This window comes from Mobula hypostoma, chromosome 4 (assembly GCF_963921235.1).
Source record: "Mobula hypostoma chromosome 4, sMobHyp1.1, whole genome shotgun sequence".
NCBI lineage: Eukaryota > Metazoa > Chordata > Chondrichthyes > Myliobatiformes > Myliobatidae > Mobula > Mobula hypostoma.
Window position 1 is genome coordinate 154,708,031 of NC_086100.1, and position 20,352 is coordinate 154,728,382.

A 20,352-nucleotide genomic window follows, 5' to 3' on the forward strand; every position below is an offset into this window, starting at 1 on the left:
CAGCAGTAAGAATGACCTTCTGTGATATCACCAGCTTTAACAATGAAGTAACTATGGTCCAATCATGGGAGAAGCAAGAGTTTCTCAATTGTGTGTGTGTAAGATTCTAGAATTTTCCTGCAACGTACAAGGTTTAGACTCTTCTGCCTGTGTGTGGCCATCTTTCAACAGGACAACTACAGAAGTGGGAAGCGTGAGGTTGTAGACTGTTGGGAAGAAGGATGTTGCTGAGATGAAGTGTTATGAGTGAGTGGGGATTTACATAGATTGTTGCAGATAAGATTGATGTACATTGTCATTTCCTTGGCTCTCTTTTTTTCTTTAGTTTTTTCTAGAGCAATTGCTCAATTCTTTAGGTCTCTTCTCTGGTCAAAATTTGCTTCAGGAAAATTGATCCAGGGTACTGACAGTGGAGCAGTGTGTGGAGAAAGATATCGACTCAATGCGTTAATTATTTATTTCTGCACAATAATTACTTGACGAATTCAGACCAATTTCTATCTAGTTTACCTTTAACTTTCCTTGTAGATGTTTGATGGAACATGATTAGAACAATGATTAACCAGGTCAGCTCTTCTCTAGCAGTAGTATACAACTAGGCTGAACACGTGAGGATGTCTTCCCAGTGCTAGAAAGTCTGGGGACCCATGGTCCAAAGTTACCTACTCTCATTAGCATAGTGTGATTTCCAGATTCTGACTTAGAAATTGTTTTGTACAATGCCCCTTTTACATGGTGCTAGCTGTGGAGTTTTACCTAAATCTGGTAGTTTAAGATCTGCTGTGAATTACTAAAGACTACCTGGATTACTGCCATGGAGGCCAATAATGAAGATTCTGTGAGGATTCTTTCTTAAATTTTCTGCTTTTTCTTCATGTCTGGAGTAATTTTCTTGTCTCCCACCACCCCACCCCCCCAGTTTCCCCTCTCCCAACCCCCAGACCCACCCACCCACAAGCCAGATTTCAGATTCATTTATTTGTCACATCCTCATCAAGGCATACAGTGAAATATGTCATTTGTATTAAGAACCAACACAGTGCAAGGATGTGCTGGGGGTAGCCAACAGGTGTAACCACATATTCTGGTGCTAACATAGCATGCCTACAGTGTCTTAACAGAACAACACCAGCAAGAAAACAAAACAACACTGTGATATTTCTCCATTCCTGTCTGATATACTCCTCACTTACCATTGCCCAGTTCCATTGTGATTTTTTTTCCACTCCTCACCCTTCCATTCCAGTTGACTTACTCTCCTGCATCTCCACTCTTGCCATTATCCTTTTTGTAGTCTGCATCACTATTAGTCCGTGTCTTGTCCCAATTTGAACTCCTCACCATAGTGAAAGATTTCGGGGTGGGGGTTGGGGGTGGAGGCCTGTGCGCATGATTGCACGTACAAGCCCACCACCTCCATGTGTGATGCTCTTGGAGCTGCATATTGGTGAATCTGGTGTAACCCTCAAGCAAAGCAACTTTGCCTTGGACCCACAGGACCTTTTCTTTTGGTTATACTGTTATATGAAAATGTCCTTTAGCTAGAAAGAGTTCAAAGAATTTTTACGAGAATGTTGCCAAGACTCAACGATCTTGAGTTATAGGGAGGCTGGGCAGACTAGGATTTACATGAAGTACAGTAGACTGAGGGGTGACCTTATAGAGGTGAATACAATCTTGAGAGGCCTATGTGGATAGGGTAAATGCATACAGTCTGTTTCCCAGGAAAAGGGAGCCAGAAACTAAAGGGCATAGGTGTTTGATGAAAAAGGAAGGAACCTGAGGAGCATTTCTTCATACACAGTGTCATTAGTACAGGAAAGAAGTTGCCAGAGCAAGTGATTGAGGAGTATGGGCCAAATGAGATGAGCTTAGATGGGAATCTTTGTCAGTGTTGATGAGTTGTGCTAAAGGGTCTGTTTCTAAGCTGTATTTCTGTATGACTCTGACTCCAACCCCTGAAAGACGGTGTTAAAGAATATTCAGCCCCTGCCCCTGCATCAAAATAAGTGTGTGTGTGCACGCGCGCGCGCACACACACACACACACACACACACACACACACACACTCTTACACACTTACTATTGAAATGCCAAATTCAATGGAAACTCATCTAAATTAATCCTTGGAATCAAGCAACACACATCAAAGTTCCTAGTGAACACAGCAGGCCAGGCAGCATCTATTGGAAGAGGTACAGTTGACGTTTCGGGCCGAGACCTATAAAAGAATTTTCCTTCGCTATATCGACGACTGCATTGGTGCTGCTTCCTGCACGCATGATGAGCTCGTTGACTTCATTATCTTTGCCTCCAACTTTCACCTTGCCCTCAAGTTTACCTGGTCCATTTCCGACACCTCCCTCCCCTTTCTGGATCTTTCTGTCTCTATCTCTGGAGACAGCTATATAAGAACGTTCACCAGCAACTTTTATGTGTGTTACTTGAAATTCCAGCATCTGCAGATTTCCTCGTGTTTGCATTTTTAATCTTTGGAATGTCTGGTTTCTACCTGATGAGATTCTGAGTCTTTTTTTTTACCCCAACGCATCGATTACTATTCTATGGTTTTTGATTTGAATTTATCCAATAACCTAAAGCACGGAATGGGGTGGTGCAGGAGAACCTTAATCATTGGCCTGTGCTTATCTCTTAATGTTGAGTTTGAGATCTGCATTCAACATTTAAATAAACCAACTATCATCCAACTATCTGGCACTCAGCGTTTCACAGCCTTGCAATGAGGCTGTTTTCATCTGCTCTTCATTTGAAACCAGCTCAGTTCCATGGGTTAATGTCTAAAATTATAGACAATAAACATCAAGGGTCATTTTAATCACATCAAATTGGGTCAAGTGCTAGTTTTCATGGACAGGAGAATGGACAACTGGACTATCTAAACTAATGGCGTACAAATTGCAATTTAATTAGATTTAAAGGTTGCTATGTTGGGGGATACAGACGTGAAACTGTCATTAGATTAGGGCCAAAATTTTCAAGGCTGTTTTGTGTGTCAGTGATGATGAAAGTATAGCTCGCTCTTCTGAAAAGCTGCATCAGCAATTCAAATGTGCATTTTAGTGTGGATTGTTATAAAGGACCTATGTAAACTTTATTCTCTTCCCCTCTTTCACCCACCCTCTCTCAACTACACTTTTTTTCCCCTTTCCATCCCCACTACTTCCCTTTCCACCCCTCCCTCCCTCTTTCCCACCCCCTCTCTTTCTCTCCCCTTTCACCAGAATACTGATGTTTTTAATTTTTTTCCGTGTTTTCTACTTTTTCTGTCTCCATTCAGTAAGTTGATCCTTCTTGTAATGTTGGGTATTTGCCCACTTTTGTGGTATTAAGATGTTGGTGATATTGGAAGTTCATGTATTTTTCCCTCTGTCTCCCTTCACCTTACCCCTCCACCACCCCACCCCACCCATCTCTTTTATCACAGTGAATGTGGTGTGAAAGAAATGCGCCCAGATGGGGACCTTGAAATGAGCAGTACGGAGCAGTCATCACTCCACAGTGGTACTGACATGGTGACCAATGGGAATAAGAGTGATCTGGAGGCAGCCAGGAGGCTGGCCAAGAGGTTGTACAATTTGGAAGGATTTAAGCGATCTGACGTGGCGCGACACTTGGGTAAAAAGTAAGTCTGTGTTCTTCTTTATTGTTTAATGTTTGCAGGAGGTTTTGGCTGACCTGAGTTTAACCGATTCATTGCACATTATTGCATGGCCAACTTGTTACACTGACTAGACTCTCGTTCCTCAATTGTAGCATATTAAAGGGTGTTCAAATTGTGTTTTCAAAATTATTTAAAAGCTGCATTTTTCCTATGGTGTTCAAGGTGCAATCAACTAGGTATATTATAAGATCAGAGTCAGACTATTTGGGAGTGATCCCTCTGTCAAAGGGTAGTGAAAGTCTAGGACTTTACAATCAGTAGCTGACCTATAATAGAGTTGCACGTTTTATGGCAGGGAGTTTTATTTGGCTTGGTTATTAAGAATTGTGGGATTAAGATGGATAGATATGGTTAAGACTCCACTGTGATAGAACGTTCTTGAAGGGCTGAATGACCCACTCCCTGATGTTATGTTTCAAGGGGTTGGGCTGCCCTTCTCTACCCTTCCCCCTGTGCTGCTGATATCTTTCATTTTTTTCAAAAGTGATGAGCACGATTCTGAAAACCAAGCTCACAAGGGTAGATCTTTTAACTGGTTTGGCCACAATCTTATCTTAAGTAACTGATGTTTAAGGAACAACTGGGTGGGACATCTTCTGCTGTCTGTCGACAGTCTGCTGCACTGTACTGATCAGTCTGCCCCCGACTCCTGACATGAAGATTAGTGCAATTCTTGACAATATAGAGTATTATCTTGGGCTATAGGATAGTATCAGTGTGTCAGTGACGTGGGCTGAGAAACCGCAGAATTAATTTAATTCAGATTAATATGAAGTAGTTCATTTGTGAGTTCTGATGAGTCATGGGCATACACAATGAATGGTAGGGTCCTGTAGAATACTGCAGAATGGAGGGACCTTGGCATACAAGTCTAAAAATCCTGGAAGGTGGTGGCGCAGGAAGATAATGTGGCTAAAATGGCAAGTGGTATACTGGCCTTCATTTAGATACTGAATACAAGAGCAGGGTGGCTATGCTCCAACTTTATAAATATTGCTCAGACTTCAGTTGGAGTGCCTCAGCAGTTCTGATCATCATAATATGGGAAAGATATGACAGTGCGAGATAACGTGCAGAGAAGTTTCACCAGGGTGTTGCTGGGATGGATCACTTTTGTCATGAGGAGGGACTACAAGGGGTTAGATCTGTTTTCCCTGGATGAGAGGAGGTTAAGAGGGGGCATGAATGAGGTATTTAATAATTGAGGGATATAGATAAGGTAGAATGCAGCAAACTTTTCCCTATATCAGAGATGAATAAAACTAGAGACCATACAGTGGCATACAAAAGTCTGGACAAAATTTCTGTTACTGTGAATAGCTAAGCGAGTAAAAGATGAACTGATTTCCAAAAGGCATGAAGTTAAGGATGACACATTTCTTTAGTATCTTAAGCAAGAAAACTTTTTTTATTTCCATCTTTTACAGTTTCAAAATAACAAAAAAAGGAAAAGGGCCCTAAGCAAAAATTTGGGCACCCTGCATGGCAGTACTTAGTCACACCCCGTTTGGCAAGTACTAGAACTTGTAACTGCTTTCTGAAGCCAGCTAAGACTCTTTCAATTCTTGTTTGGGGGATTTTTGCCCATTCTTCCTTGCAAAAGACTTCTAGTTCTGTGAGATTGTTGGGTTGTCTTGCATGCACTGCTGTTTTGAGGTCTATCCACAGATTCTCGATGATGTTTAGGTCGGGGGACTGTGAGGGCCATAGCAAAACCTTCAGCTTGCGCCTCTTGAGGTAGTCCATTGTGGGTTTTGAGGTGTGTTTAGGATCAATATCTTGTTGTAGAAGCCATCCTCTTTTCATCTTTGGCTTTTTTACAGATGGTGTGATGTTTGCTTCCAGAATTTGCTGGTATTTAATTGAATTCTTTCTTCCCTCAACCAGTAATTGTTCCCCATGCCACTGGCTGCAACACAAGCCCAAAGCATGATCGATCCACCCCCGTGCTTAACAGTTGGAGAGGGGTTCTTTTCATGAAATTCTGCACCCTTTTTTCTCCAAACATACCTTTGCTCATTGTGGCCAAAAAATTCTATTTAAAAGCTTCAAAGGAACATCTGAACAAGCCTGATGCATTTTGGAAACAAGTCCTGTGGACTAATGAAATTAAAATAGAACCTTTTGGCTGCACTGAGCAGAGGTATGTTTGGAGAAAAAAGGGTGCAGAATTTCATGAAAAGAACCCCTCTCCAACTGTTAAGCATGGGGGTGGATCGATCATGCTTTGGGCTTGTGTTGCAGCCAGTGGCGCGGGGAACATTTACTGGTAGAGGGAAGAATGAATTCAATTAAATACCAGCAAATTCTGGAAGCAAACATCACATCTGTAAAAAAGCCGAAGATAAAAAGAGGATGGCTTCTATAACAGGATAATGAACCTAAACACACCTCAAAATCGACAATGGACTACCTCAAGAGGCACAAGCTGAAGGTTTTGCCATGGCCCTCACAGTCCCCTGACTCAAACATCATCGAGAATATGTGGGTAGACCTCAAAAGAACAGTGCATGCAAGACGGCCCAAGAATCTCACAGAACTAGAAGCCTTTTGCAAGGAAGAATGGGCAAAAATCCCCCAAAGAAGAATTGAAAGACTCTTAGCTGGCTACAAAAGGCGTTTACAAGCTGTGATACTTGCCAAAGGGGGTGTTACTAAGTACAGCCATGCAGGGTGCCCAAACTTTTACTTCGGGCCTTTTCCCTTTTTTGTTATTTTGAAACTGTAAAAGATGGTGTAGAGGTTTGTTCTTTTATATTACTGTGTAGGCTAATTAAAATGGATTCTTTGTTATGTTAACTGCTGAGAAGGTTCTCCCACTAGCAGTTTGTTTGGATTATGTTAATGATAAGAGAGCGAATGAACCAATTGGGATAGATATTATTCTTTCTAGTGTGTCTGTAAGTTATTGTGATGCTCCGGTTTTTGGGGAGAAGGCGCGATGGACAAAGAGAGAATGGACAAGGTGCTGTGAGCTGGCTAACGGGGTCCGACCCCGAGCAGGAGTCCGAGGTCCAAGGTCTTTGGCGAGGAAAGTGGAGATGGAGACAGATTCGTGTGGAGTGTCTGGTTGACCACTGTGGTTGGTCCCAGGCTGCAGGTTGAGGTGGTCAGAGGGGATCGAATGGTGAAAAGAGGATCGTTACTAGAGCTCCAACCGTTTGTGCACGAAGAGATTGAACTTTGATAAGTGTGGTGCCTTTTATTTTCCTTTTATATTTTATCTCTATTAATTCTATAGTTCCAGTAATATCTATAAACTGTAATTCATTTAATCGTATATGGTGTATTGTCTGTTATTTGACGGGCTGGGGTGCATCACACAGCATCCACACAAACTTAATTACCCAGTTTGGGTGGCAAAGGGCTGTTTTCCTAGACAACAGCGAGTTGAGCAACCCTGAGGCTTGCCGGGGGGGGGGGCGCGGGGGCTACAATGGAAATAAAGTTCTCTTGCTTAAAATATTAAAAAAATGTGTCATCTTTAACTTTATGCCTTTTGGAAATCAGTTCATCTTTTACTTGCTTAGCTATTCACAGTATCAGAAATTTTGACTGGGGTGCCCAAACTTTTGCATGCCACTGTAGGTTTAGGATAAGGGCTAAGAGATTTGGAGGAAATCTGAGGAGGACCTTCTTCACCCAGAGAGTGGTGAGTACCTGGAATGTACTGCCAGTGAGATTGTGGAGGTAGCTAGGCAAGCATTTAAATCCTCTAGACATTGAAGGCTATGGGCCAAGTGCTGGAAGATGGGATTAATGTGGATGGGTGCCAGATGGTAAGCGTGAATGTGGTAACCTGTTACCATGCTATGATTTCTGTGTGGTGGTCTGAAATGAGCTGTAGGTCTAAACAAATCCAATTGTGCAATGCACACAATGATGATGCAACAGCATAGAACGTAGTTTGGAGCGTATTACCAGTTAAGGTGAGGGGTGTTGAATCATTGTTGAATATTAATCTGTATAATATGGATCACTTTGTAATTTCTTTGGTTTTGCCACAACATTCTAAATAAATGTCTAGCACACAAAATGCTGGTGGAGCACAGCAGGCCAGGCAGCATCTATAGGAAGAAGCACGGTCGATGTTTCGGGCCGAGACCCTTCGTCAGGACTGAATGTCTATATATAGAAAGGTCTTGAAATAAATGTCTATATCACCTAGACTGTGCTCAATAATTTCACTGTGTGCAGGATTAATATAGAAACTTTTTAATTAAGTTTTTGCAGACTGACAGAATTCATATCCGTGTAGGATGCACTCCAGACCCTTGAGCACATAATCCAGACTGACTGACTCAGCTGAGCAGTGAAAGGATATTACTTTGCCCGAGAAGCCACCTTCAGGGTGAAATACAATCTGTCCTCTTCTGGATGTACAGGAAGACCAGCAGTTTTCTTGTGATGGCCTATTCGATACTTATCAACCAACCAACATCCCAAAGTGTTTCCCTTTGTCTATCTGATTGCCTCATTTTCTGCACTCTCATCGATTACTGAACGCATTTGATTGATATAAAATCTTTCAGGCTGGTCTTTGACCTTACATTTGCATATCACTGCATTTTACTTTCTTATGTCTCCATTGTCTGCCCTTCTACTCTAATTTTATTTCCCCTCCCGGAAGTGATGGTCACTGTACTGGGAGCAAAATTCAACATACGTTATTTCTGCCTTCTTCCTTAGTTCTTAATTAAAATGAAACCGGAGTTAAACCTTGGCATAACTGGAGTAGGGGAATGGTGACTGTGATGGTGGTTTCTTTTAATAAAAACCTGCATGACTCCCTTCTGTTACATTATAAGGTGTTATCACTTGTGGAATAAACGGGCTGGCTGAGTGGGGCAGATAGTAGGGTTATTGGCACACAGTTTCAGTGACTTGGGTTTTATTTCGACCTCTGATGCAGCCTGTGTTGAGTTTGCACATCATCTCTATGACCATGTCCATCTCCCAGGATGCTCCAGTTTCTTCCCACGTCTACAGATGTGCTGATTCCTAGCTGAACGGGCCCTTAGTGTGTAGATGGGTGCTAGAATCTGCTGGGGTTTGACAGAGTGAATAAGCTGCAGGGAAAATGGCTGTGCAGTGGGGAGTGGAATTGTCCTTGAGCTAGGAAACACTTAGTGGCTTCCTATGTGGTAAGGAAATAGGGAAATAGTAGAGATTGCTTTTTGTTCTGACAGTGTTCCCTTGTATATTGCAGTGATTAGGAGTTCTAGATTTGCATTTGAGTGAAATGCTATCATTGTTCTGTGGCATTCCTGCATCATTCTGCTTGCAACTTCAAGCAGACCCCCTGAAACTCACTGCCACTTGGTGAAATCGTGCAAAGACTTTTTCCTTATCCAGTCATCACATGTATATCCCACTGTACACTGTACCTTTCTTTCTATAACGGTAACTGTTTCAGTGTGATCCAGACACTTTTAATTGAAACCTACATGGACTTGGTGAAGAGTTGGTGTGAAGAGCAGAACTGCAAAATGCAATGCTTCTGATTTATTTTTAATCAATTTCTTGTGATGTTCAATTGATCACTCATGCCAGTTTTATTAGGTCAACAAGGTGGTAATAATTATTTTGTATTGAACTAGATGGGAAATGCAGTTGCATGTGTTAATTACTGCCATCTCTTTATAATTTATTAAGTTAGAAAAAGCAAGGCTTTGCATTACAGGAGAATTGGCACTGTTGCGTTTAAAAAGGAAGTGAATGGGGATGGAGAGGCTTGAAGCAGCACGTCATGTTAGCTGTGTGAAGGCCGGTTTTTGTGAAGTGTTTTTCATACCATTTTGGTGTATTTTCGTGACTCCATATATACCAAAAGCAGGATTAATCCATGTCAAAGCGAAGTATAGTGTCTCATAGCTCCAGTCACCTGAGTTCATCCTACTCTTCTACACTGCTGGCTAAAGATTAAAGATTAGCTTTATTTCTTACATGTATATCAAAAGATACAGTGAGATGTATCTTCAGTGAGATCACCAAGCTTCACGATCTGAGGATCCGTTGCTGAAAGCTGGCAAGAGTCGCCATGCCTCCAGCGCCAACACAGCATGCCCACGTTCACCATCCTAACCCGACAATATCTGCAGGTGCCGGAAATCCGAGCAACACACACAAAATGCTGGAGGAACTCAGCAAGCCAGGCAGCATCTATGGAAGAGTGTCAGGCCAAGATTCTTCATCAGGACTGGGAAAAAAAAATGAAAAGTTAGAGCAAGAAGGTTGCCGGGGGGGTGGGGGGGGGGAGGGGAGGAAGAAGTACTAGGTGAAATCATCAGGGGGAAGTAAAGAGCTGGGAAGTTGATTGGAGAAAGAAATAAAAGGCTGGAGAAGGGGGAATCTGATAGGAGAGTGTAGAAGACCATGGAAGGGGGAGGGGCGCAAGAAGGAGGTGGGAGGGGGAAACAGGAATGGGAATGGTGAAGGGGGGAAACTACTAACTTAATTACAAATACTTACTAGCCCTAAACTGTACATCTTTGGAATGTGGGAGGAAACCAGAGCACCTGGAGGAAGCACATTATAGGTAGTGGAGGAATTGAACTCCGATCGCTGGCATTGTGAAGTGTTACATTACTGTTCTGCATGTGCCATGGTTGCACGTTCTCCCTGTAATTGAAGGGGGGAAGTGTGCTCTGGAGGCTGCAAAATACGTGGGCTGATAGATTATAAATTAACTCTACTGTGTAATTTGGGAGGTAAATTGGGGGGAGTGTAGTTGGGGCAGTTGAAAGGAAGTTGGGGAGAATAAAACAGATTAGTGTATAATTGGGTACTTGATAGTCATTGTGAACTCAGTGGGTTGAAGGTGTTCTTCTGTGCCGTGTCCCTTTATGGCAAAGCAATGTTAGCTCTTTCACGGCCCTAATAGAAGCTGCTGAGGCTGTACTTTCGAATGTTGAATACAAAATGTGATAAATTGTTTGAAAGCTAGGTGATATGGAAACCAGTGTAAAAATGGCAATCAGGCATGATGCAATTGAATGGCAGAGCAGAGTCAAAGGGCTCAGTGCCCTTTTCTTGTGTCTTGGATCATTGGATGAAGTACATAGTAGAGCTATGGAGACCTGAATAGCTTGAGCTTCAAGTCTGTGCTGAATTATCACATCCCAGCCAGGCTAACAAATGCCAATCCGACTAAAGCACAAGGGAGTGGATATATATTGATTAAATTATTAAATATAACAACAGCAGAGTAGCTGAGAGAGGAAGGGTTAAGAGTACAAAACATGGCAGCACATCTGGGAGAGGGTTGTGAAAGAGGTGAATTTTTTCAGGAGTCTGTTAGAAGTGGGGAAAAAAGCTTTTCCTAATCTGGATATCCAGGTTTTCAAGCTCTTATATCTTATCCCATAAAGTAGAAGAGAAAAAAGGGAATGCCCAGGGTGGCAGGCAGCTGTGTCTGTACCATGTGACCTTCCAGCGGCAGTGCACCATGAGTTTGGACTGGATGGAATGAAGTGAGGAAGGAATTGTTTTAATAGCCATTGAACTGCTCTCTGAGTGGATTATTGTCTTCATGTGGGAAGAAAAGGAAGAATGTTGTTTTCCATATTAACTGAAGGAATGTTGATAATTTTGAAGTCTTGTTCCATCAGGAACACACTTTTATAAAAATGTTCTCATCATTACAAGTTGTGTGTGTTTTTATCTCCCTATTTGCAGTAATGAGTTCAGCAAGTTAGTAGCAGAAGAATACCTCAGATTTTTTGACTTCACTGGGTTGACCTTGGACCAGTCCCTAAGGTAAGCTGTGAGTTATTATAGGGGAGATACAAGCTGCTACCACTGACACCACCAGCCACTCCCATCTCTCCTCACTAATCCCCCTCCATCTCCCATTATATTTGTAAATGAAACCAAAATAATTGCACATGTTTCCTCCTGCGGTTTGATCGAGGAATCGGGAGGCATTCACTCTGCCATCTCTTAATTTAAGCAGAAGGTTAGTTTATCAGGGAAAGCTACAAATATTTCAGCATAACTTCTTGCACTGCATTTGTCACTGTATTGTTAACATGTATACTGTTTATTCTGTCAGCTTCACATGAGCAAAGAGTTTGATTGAACCAGGGAGTAGGTGACTATAACCGAACTGGAATCTGAATCTAGCCTGCAAGTATGAGGTGGGATTTAAGCAACACAACAGTGCCAGCTACTGGTAGACCATCGATACTGCACCCAGCCTTGCTTTTATATTTGACAGGCTATTTTATTTGGAAGTATGGAACAGTGACAAGCCCTTCTGGCCCAATGAGCCTGAGACACCCAATTACACTTATGTGACTAATTAACCTACTAACCTGTACATATTTTGAATATGGGAGGAAACTGAAGCACCTGCAGTCACGGGGAATGTGCAAACTCCTTACGAGTTTGGCGGGAAATGAACCCGGGTCACAGGGGCTGTAATAGAACATGGAACACAGAACACAGAAATCTACAGCACGTTATAGGCCCTTCAATGTTGTACCAGCCATATAACCTACACTAGAAGCTGCCTAGAATTACCCTAACGCGTAGTCCCACCGTTGCTGGCAGTACATTCCACGCACCCACCACTCTCTGTGTGAAAAAGTTACCCCTGACATCCCCTCTGTACCTACTTCCAAGCGCCTTAAAATTATGCCTCCCTCATGTTAGCCATTTCAGCCCTGGGAAAAAGCCTCTGGCTATCCACACGATCAATGCCTCCCATCATCTTATTCACCTCTATCAGGTTTCCTCTCATCCTCTGTCGCTCCAAAGAGAAAAGGCCCAAGTTCACTTAACCTATTCTCATAAGGCAAGCTCGCCAATCCAGGCAACATCCTTGTAAATCTCCTCTGCACCCTTTCTATAGTATCCACATTCTAACTGTAGTGAGGTGACCAGAACTAATAGTGTTATGCTAACAGCTACACCACTGTGTCTAATCTTAGTTTGTGGGGTATCATTAAGTGTCTTTCAGGTTATTTTTGTTCTTTCTTCACTCACCCTGGGAACCTTCCCCTTGCTCTTTCCTTTCAGTACTGTACTGCCCATCATTTCCTTACCTTCTGTTAGCCTGGGTGGATCGGATTGACCTCTTCTGTCAAGAAGTAGCACAACATTTATTCAAAATAGACATGTCAGAAACTGTCTCGATCTGTGTGCTGTCGACTGTAACACCACTACAAAGCTCTTCCTAGCTGCACAGCTGGAGGAGTGTCTCAGTCATCCAACACTCTGTCAGGTTTTTATTGCCTACTTCAGTAATATCTCATTTTATGAGGGAGGGGTCTTCAAGCTGGCTCAATGCACAGTATGCTATCTGGGAAAGTGACCCTCTTGTGTCCCTTTGTAAGCGGTGGGAATTTAACGGGAGCACTCTTATTCAAGTAGCTTTAATTGACACATATGGCAAAGAATTTGATCTTTGCCACTTGTGTTGCTGTAACTTAATGAAAAATTCTCAGTTTTATTAATTGTACCTGACTAAGCTTGATATCACCTGGCAAACTGCAGGAGGTCACATTGTGGTGAGACTCTAGCACCTAGGTACAAATGGGTTTTAAATCAGCACGGCTTGGGGAGAATGCTGCTGAGATTTGACCTTATAACCCTTCCCTTATATAATGACAAAAGTTGCATGTGTTTGGTCTCAGGGGTCCCTGTTCAGACAATCTGTTGTGGGGTTGTCACCCTCTTCTTCTGCTTAATGTCTTTTCGTTCTTTTGCAGAATTTTTTTGAAAGCATTTGCACTAATGGGAGAAACTCAGGAGCGAGAGCGGGTTTTAATTCACTTCTCCAACAGATATTATCAGTGTAACCAGGGCTCTATTCCTTCGCAAGGTAGGTTTAATCCATAGTGGAGGCATAGTTCTGTGTTATTTTATATTTTTGTGATGTGGCTTTTGGAAGGTATTTATTACCCATCTTTTTTTTGTAATTTATTTTTTATTGAAGTTCATCATCAAACAAACATTTTCATAAGATGTATTTCAGATATTGTACATATATATCATATAATCATATTTGCCACAAATCTCCACATAATATTTATCTGAGACCTATAGAAAAGAGAGGAAAGAAAGAACAAGCAAAAGGAGAAAACTATGTATAAGTAGGGAGTGATTTTTTTTTTAACAACATATTCATTGATTTGTGAGAATAAAATCAGGCCTATGAGGTGTTATGTATTTGAACCATTTTTCCCAGTATGAATCAAATTGTTCCAACTTATGATTAACAGATGCTATTATCTTCTCCATTTTGTAAATGTCCATTGTAATTTCCATCCATGCGTTTAAAGTTGGGCTCTCCTGCGACAATCATTTTCTGGTAAGAGTCTTTTTACCAGCCACCAGCAGTATATTCATTAAATATTTATCTCTTTCCAACCATTCTTGAAGTAGATACCCAAAATATATGGTCTTACTTTCTAAGGGTATTTCACATTTAAAAATGTCTTGTAGGGCATTGTGTATCCCACTCCAATAGTCTTTGATAACGGGGCAGTCCCAGAAAATATGATAATGGTTTGCATTTTGATTTCCACAATTTCTCCAGCAAACAGGGAGGTTACTATCATAATGGGATTTCTGAGAGGGTGTAATGAAATATCTTATCAAGTTTTTCCATCCAAACTCCCTCCATTTCTGTGAACTGGTACACTTCCATTGATACCTCCATATTATTGTCCATTCTTCCTCAGATATAATTATTCCTCCTTCCTTCTCCCATTTTGTTTTAATGTATGAAGTGGAATGTGTTTTAAGATTTGACAAACCCTTATACACGCTTGTAATGATTCTACTACCGTTATCTGAATTATATGCTTTTCTAAATAGCTCTATCAAACATGTACTTGCCTTGGTTACATTTTTTACCCTCCTGTTAACATACTGTTGCATCTGTAAATACCGATAAAAGCCTTGTTTTTCTAGTAAGTGCTTGTTTTTAAGCATTTCAAAACTGAACAGTGTTCCTTCTTTCATTATATTGCAAAGAACTGTTATTCCTTTAGCTGTCCAGTCCTTAATTCTAGCATCCAGTTTATTCGGCGTAAAATCCAAGTCATATGCACACCATTTAAGAATTGCAATATCTCCCTCCAGTTTATATTCTCTTATAATAGTTTTCCATATTTTAAGAATCTCCCTCTAGTTTATATTCTCTTATAATAGTTTTCCATATTTTAAGAATCCATTTCACCCATGGATTATCAATAGTATTTATGTACCCTTATAGGTTGTTATCAGCCAAAATTGCCTGTATGGGGATGGGAAGTATTCCCTCCTCAATGTTTTTCCATTGAGTGTCATATGATGGGTTGCATGAACATATCATAGCTCTCCACTGTCTGTAAAATACTAATCTCTAAGAGAAGGTAGGCCCCATCCCCCCTTTTCCTTGGCTAATAGCAAATTTTAGAGACAAACTCTAGGCCTTTTACTTTGCCATATATATCTTCATAATATTTTGTTCCATTCATTGAATTGGTTTAAATGATCTGCATTCCATTTTATCCTTGCCTTCTTTCGGTATAGCTGAGATTATCGCTTCCTTCCAGCTGGGTGGCATTTGTGCCTTTTTTAGAGCTCAGTTCAGTGTGGGGAGGAAGGCAGGAATTAACTCATTTTTAAACTCTTTATACCACTCTGCCGTATACCCATCTGAACCTGGTGACTTGCTTAATTTAAGCCTACTAATTGCAGCTTTTAGTTCAACTTCAGTTATGTCAGCAGTCATCGTTCTATTTTGTTCTTCACTTAAAGTGGGTAACTCTAGAGAATTCAGGAAAGTGTCAATTTGAGTTATGCCTCCTCCTGGAACTTTGGAATACAGGTATCCCCCGCTTTTCGAACATTTGCTTTACGAAAACTCACTGTTACGAAAGACCTACATTAGTACCCTATTTTCGCTTTCAGAAGGTGTTTTCACTGTTATGAAAAAAATTCAGCGCGCAATAAAAAAATCAGCGCGCGATAAAAGGCAGCCCGCCCCGAGCAGCCGCTCTCCCCCGGATTCGGAACTGCTTTGCTTTAACACGTGCCTGTGAGCAGCCGTTTGCAAGATGAGTTCTATGGTATGGGAAAGCCTGAAAGAGCTCGTAAGGGTGTTACACTTACGGTAAAACTAGACATAATTAAGCGTTTTGATCGTGGTGAACGAAGTAAGGACAACGTGAGTTTGGCTTGTGGAAGCTGACGAACATGATGTTGAAGAGGTTTTGGCATCCCATGACCAAGAACTGACAGATGAAGAGCTGATGCAATTGGAAGAAAAAAGGATAACAATCAAAACCGAATGAGTAATGATAAAGTACGACTTTAATTTTGAAAGGGTACGTCGGTTTAGGGGATATTTGCAAGATGGTTTGAGTCCTTACAAAGAACTGTGTGATAGAAAAATGCGCGAGGCTCAGTAGTCAAGCAAGCCTTCCACATCAGCCACAGCAGACGATGAACCTCGACCTTTGACATCGAGGCAGGCAGAGCTAGAAGAAGATGAGCTGCCTGCTCTAATGGAAACAGGCGACGAGATGACACCCCAGTGTCCCACCACCCCAACACCCAGGCCACGGACAGATACTGTACTGATTCGCAGAGAATGCAAATGTAGCCGGGAGGCACACAGCACGTCTTTAAGAAAATAAGCCGAAATAAACATGCTAATTAATTAGGTGCCGCCGACACGTACACGTAATTGTCAGCCCGGATCAGAGATGACGCAATCGGAAATCGACACTGATCTGGGCCAACAATTACGAGCGGCACCTAATTAATTAGCATGTTTGTTTCGGCTTTTTTCTTAAAGATGTGCTGTGTACCTCCTCGCTACCGCTGGACCCCTGCATTCTTCATGGCAATGTACCGCTCAGCGGCCTGGAGGTTGGGGGGGCCACTGCACCAGCCAACCTGCGACGACTCAGTCTGACACACCATCATCAGTGTGCTCGGAGCTGTTTTCCCAATTCCAGTAAGTGATACTACACTGTACGTACATTATTTCTACTTTATATTGGCTGTGTATTTTTACGTGTTATTTGGTATGATTTGACAGCTTCATAGCTTAAAGCTTACTGGAGAGCGCTTGTGCGTGTTTTTGCCAACAGCGCTTGCGTGAGATTTTATGCCGACAGCACTTGCGCGAGATTTTCTGCCGACGGTGCTTGCGTGCGATTTTCGCTACGGAGAACAGTGCAGTAATGATTGTGGAAAAATATTTCTACCTTATATAGGCTGTGTATTTATCATATAATTCCTGCTTTTACTATGTGTTACTGTTATTTTAGGTTTTATGTGTTGTTTGGCATGATTTGGTAGGTTATTTTTGGGTCTGCGAACGCTCACAAAATTTTCCTATATAAATAAATGGTAATTGCTTCTTCGCTTTACGACATTTCGGCTTACGAACTGTTTCATAGGAACGCTCTACCTTCGGATGGCGGGGAAACCTGTATAAAGTTTTGTAAAACACTTCAAAAGCTTCTTGAATTTCACTTAGCTTATTTTTTTAAAATCATTTTTGTTCCTGGATCCCTAATTCTATGAATTGTATTTTTGGTTATCTTTTTCTTCAGTTTCCATGCCAGTATTTTCATAGATTTAGATTCACTTTCATAGTGTCTCTGTTTCAGAAACATTAAATTTTTCCTGATTTCTTGCGTAGCCAAACTATTAATTTCATTCCTAATTTTTAAAAATTTCCTTTAATGTATCCTGTGCCAAATTCAATTTGTGTTTTTTTTCTAGTTCCTTCAGCTTATTTTGTAATTCCTCTCATGTTTTATTCCTTATTTTTTTTCTCTTATATGAACATATCGCTATAATTTTCCCTTTTAAGACAGCTTTCATAGTATCCCATAGAATGGGAGGTGAAACTTCTCCATTATCATTGAATTCTAAGTAAAGACCAATTTCTTTTTTAATTTGTTCCTTAAAGTAGGGATCATTGAGTAGACTTGAATTTAGTTTCCAAATAGTATTCTTTGGTTGTATGTCAAAATCAACAGATAAATATGTAAGTGTATGGTCACTTACATCTATTGTCCCAATTCCACAGGTGATTATTTTGTCTTTATCTTTCCAAATGATGTTATGAAATAGTCTATTCTTGTATATACAGAATGGGGGGCAGAATAATGAGTGTAATCCCTTCTATTGGGGAAAAGGTCCCTCCATATATGAATTAAACCAACTTCCTCAAAAAGTGTATTAATTCTCTTATGTAAGGATTTTGTTTCATAGGTTTTTCTATTGGAAGAGTCTAATTTTGGTTGTAATTGTAAATTTAAGGCTCCCCCACATATCAGGAGACCTTCTGTTTCCGTTACCATAATATTAGTAACTTTCTGAAAGAAACTAATATCACTTCCTGGGGTTGCGTATATATTCAATAGAGTAACTGAATTTCCATCTATATTACCCCTTTGAAGAATATATCTGCCCTCCTTATCTCCCATTTCGAATACTTTTTCAAAATTTAGCTTGCTTGAGATGAGAATAGCAACTCCTCTTCTATGTCCTGATTTATATGAGGAGAAAAACAAATTAGTGAAGCCCATTCTCTTTAGTTTTCCATGCTCATTATCACTTAAGTGAGTTTCCTGTAAATATACTACATGGGCTTGTTCTTTTTTCATTTTGGGTAGAATTTTACTGCGTTTGATTGGATTTAACAGCCCATTGACATTAAAAGAAATGAATTTTACTTTGTCCTTAGCCATGTATATTTATCTGTCAATATATCATTGAAATTAGCAGAATAAAACTTAATCAATCTACTCCCTGAACAAATAAGAACCAAGAAACGCGAATAATTTAAAAAAAGGCAATGAAGGTGTGATTCCAAGGCTGAGATCTCCAGTAGATGACCCTGGGTTGAACTAGAGGAAACGTCTAGCTGTGGGGGATTGCCCCTCCTCCCTGTGAGTTGGGGGCCCCCCATTATAGTACCTATAAAAGTAAGTGAACAAGTCTATGTCCATTACACAGAAAAGATATCCCTGTATATTCCACCCATATATATATTCTCATTTTTAGGTGGGGAAAAAGGAGTGAATGAATGAATGAATAAAAAAAATTGAGTAATATAAAATCCACATTATAATAAGTATTTCTTGAAATAGGTATAGCACCATCTATTTTTGCTTCCGTTTATCTTATCAACACTTTTAAAGTTAGCCAAACGTTATGGCTTTTCTGGAGGGGGTGAGGGCTGTCTTTGGAAAACTCACAGTCTCTTCCTGAAGTTCTCTCGCCCTCCTCCCTTCCCCTGCTTTCTCGGTTCTCTTACTATTTTTTAGATTATGAGAACACTCAGTCCTCTTTTATTGTCATTTAGAAATGTATACATGCATTAAGAAATGATACAATGTTTCTCCAGTGATATCACAGAAAACAGGACAAACCAAGGACTAACACTGACAGAACCACATAATTATAACATAGAGTTCTAGCAGTGCAAAGCAATACCATAATTTGATGAAGAACAAACCATGGGCATGGTAAATAAAGTCTCAAAAGTCCCCGAGTCGATCGACTCCCGAGTCCCCAATAGCAGGCGGCAGAAGGGAGAAACTCCCTGCCATAAAGCTCCAGGCACCGTCAACTTGCCGATGCCTTGGAAGCAGCCGACCACAACCGACACTGAGTCCATTCGTCCGAAAACTTCGAGCCTCCGACCAGCCTCTCCGATACAGCCTCCTGAGTACCATCCTCTGCCAAGCGCCTTCGACCTCGCCCTGGCCGCTGAAACAAGCAAAGCTGAGGATTTCGGGGCCTTCTGCTCCCGAGATTCCAGTTACCACACAGTAGCAGCGGCAGCGAAGTGGGCATCTCAGAAGTTTTCCAGATGTTCCTCCGTACTCTCACGTCCGTCTCCGCCAAATCAGAATTGTGCACGGTCCCCTACTTGACAGATAACAGACATCACCACCGAAGTGGCTGTGTGCGCTGCCGTTGCGTCGCCATCTTCTCCTCATTTCCCAAGCAGTTCGGGATAATTGCTCAGCCAGGCTTTCCCTCGCTTTGATCACGCTGACGGGCAGCCCTCTGTTCCTCATGTCTGTAGTCGCCTCTTCCACTGTCTGATACAGGTGCATGCCATCCTCATAAAACACCTGCAGTTTAGCAGGGTACGGAGTTTGGAATCTAATCTTTCCTTGCTTTAATACTCGCTTTACTGCAGAGTATTCTTTATGTTTCTGCAGGATCACCAGGGGGGTAATCTTGATCGAAATATATTAATTTCCCATCCAAAAGCACCCTCTTCTTACCCCAAGCCTTTTGTAGAATCCCTGCCTTGGTATTGTATCGAAGGAATCTAATTACTATTGAGCGTGGCTTATCTTCTCTGTCTCCAGTGGGCCTCGGGACGAGCGCAAGACGCGCCCTCTCAATTTCAAGCTCCATAGTGGAGGGAATCTGTAGCGCATCCTGCAGCAACTTTCCTACAAACTACATTATAGACAAACCCTCCACTCCTTCAGGAACATTGTATATCCTGATATTTTTCCGTCGTGATCTTCCCTCCTGGTCAGTCAGTTTACTTTCTTGTTGGTTTAATATTTTTATTGTCTTACTTAGTATCCGTTCCACGTTTTGCACGCGATCTTCCAACTTCTCAATTCGAGTCTCTGCCACTGCTGTTTTTTGATTGATGTTGGCGAGCTCTAACTTGATATCACAAG

The 20,352-nt window shown here is 41.3% G+C and overlaps 1 protein-coding gene across 6 annotated transcripts in view; it reads left to right on the forward strand.

Annotated features, from left to right (window-relative positions):
• psd3l (pleckstrin and Sec7 domain containing 3, like) overlaps positions 1-20,352 on the forward strand; it is a 423,076-nt gene that overhangs the window by 231,989 nt on the left and 170,735 nt on the right. For all 6 annotated transcript variants that reach the window (XM_063046770.1, XM_063046769.1, XM_063046771.1 and 3 more), the window contains 3 exons: positions 3,446-3,643; positions 11,360-11,440; positions 13,396-13,508. In XM_063046770.1, coding sequence (XP_062902840.1) covers positions 3,446-3,643; positions 11,360-11,440; positions 13,396-13,508 — 392 coding nt within the window. The remainder of the gene's footprint in view (positions 1-3,445; positions 3,644-11,359; positions 11,441-13,395; positions 13,509-20,352) is intronic.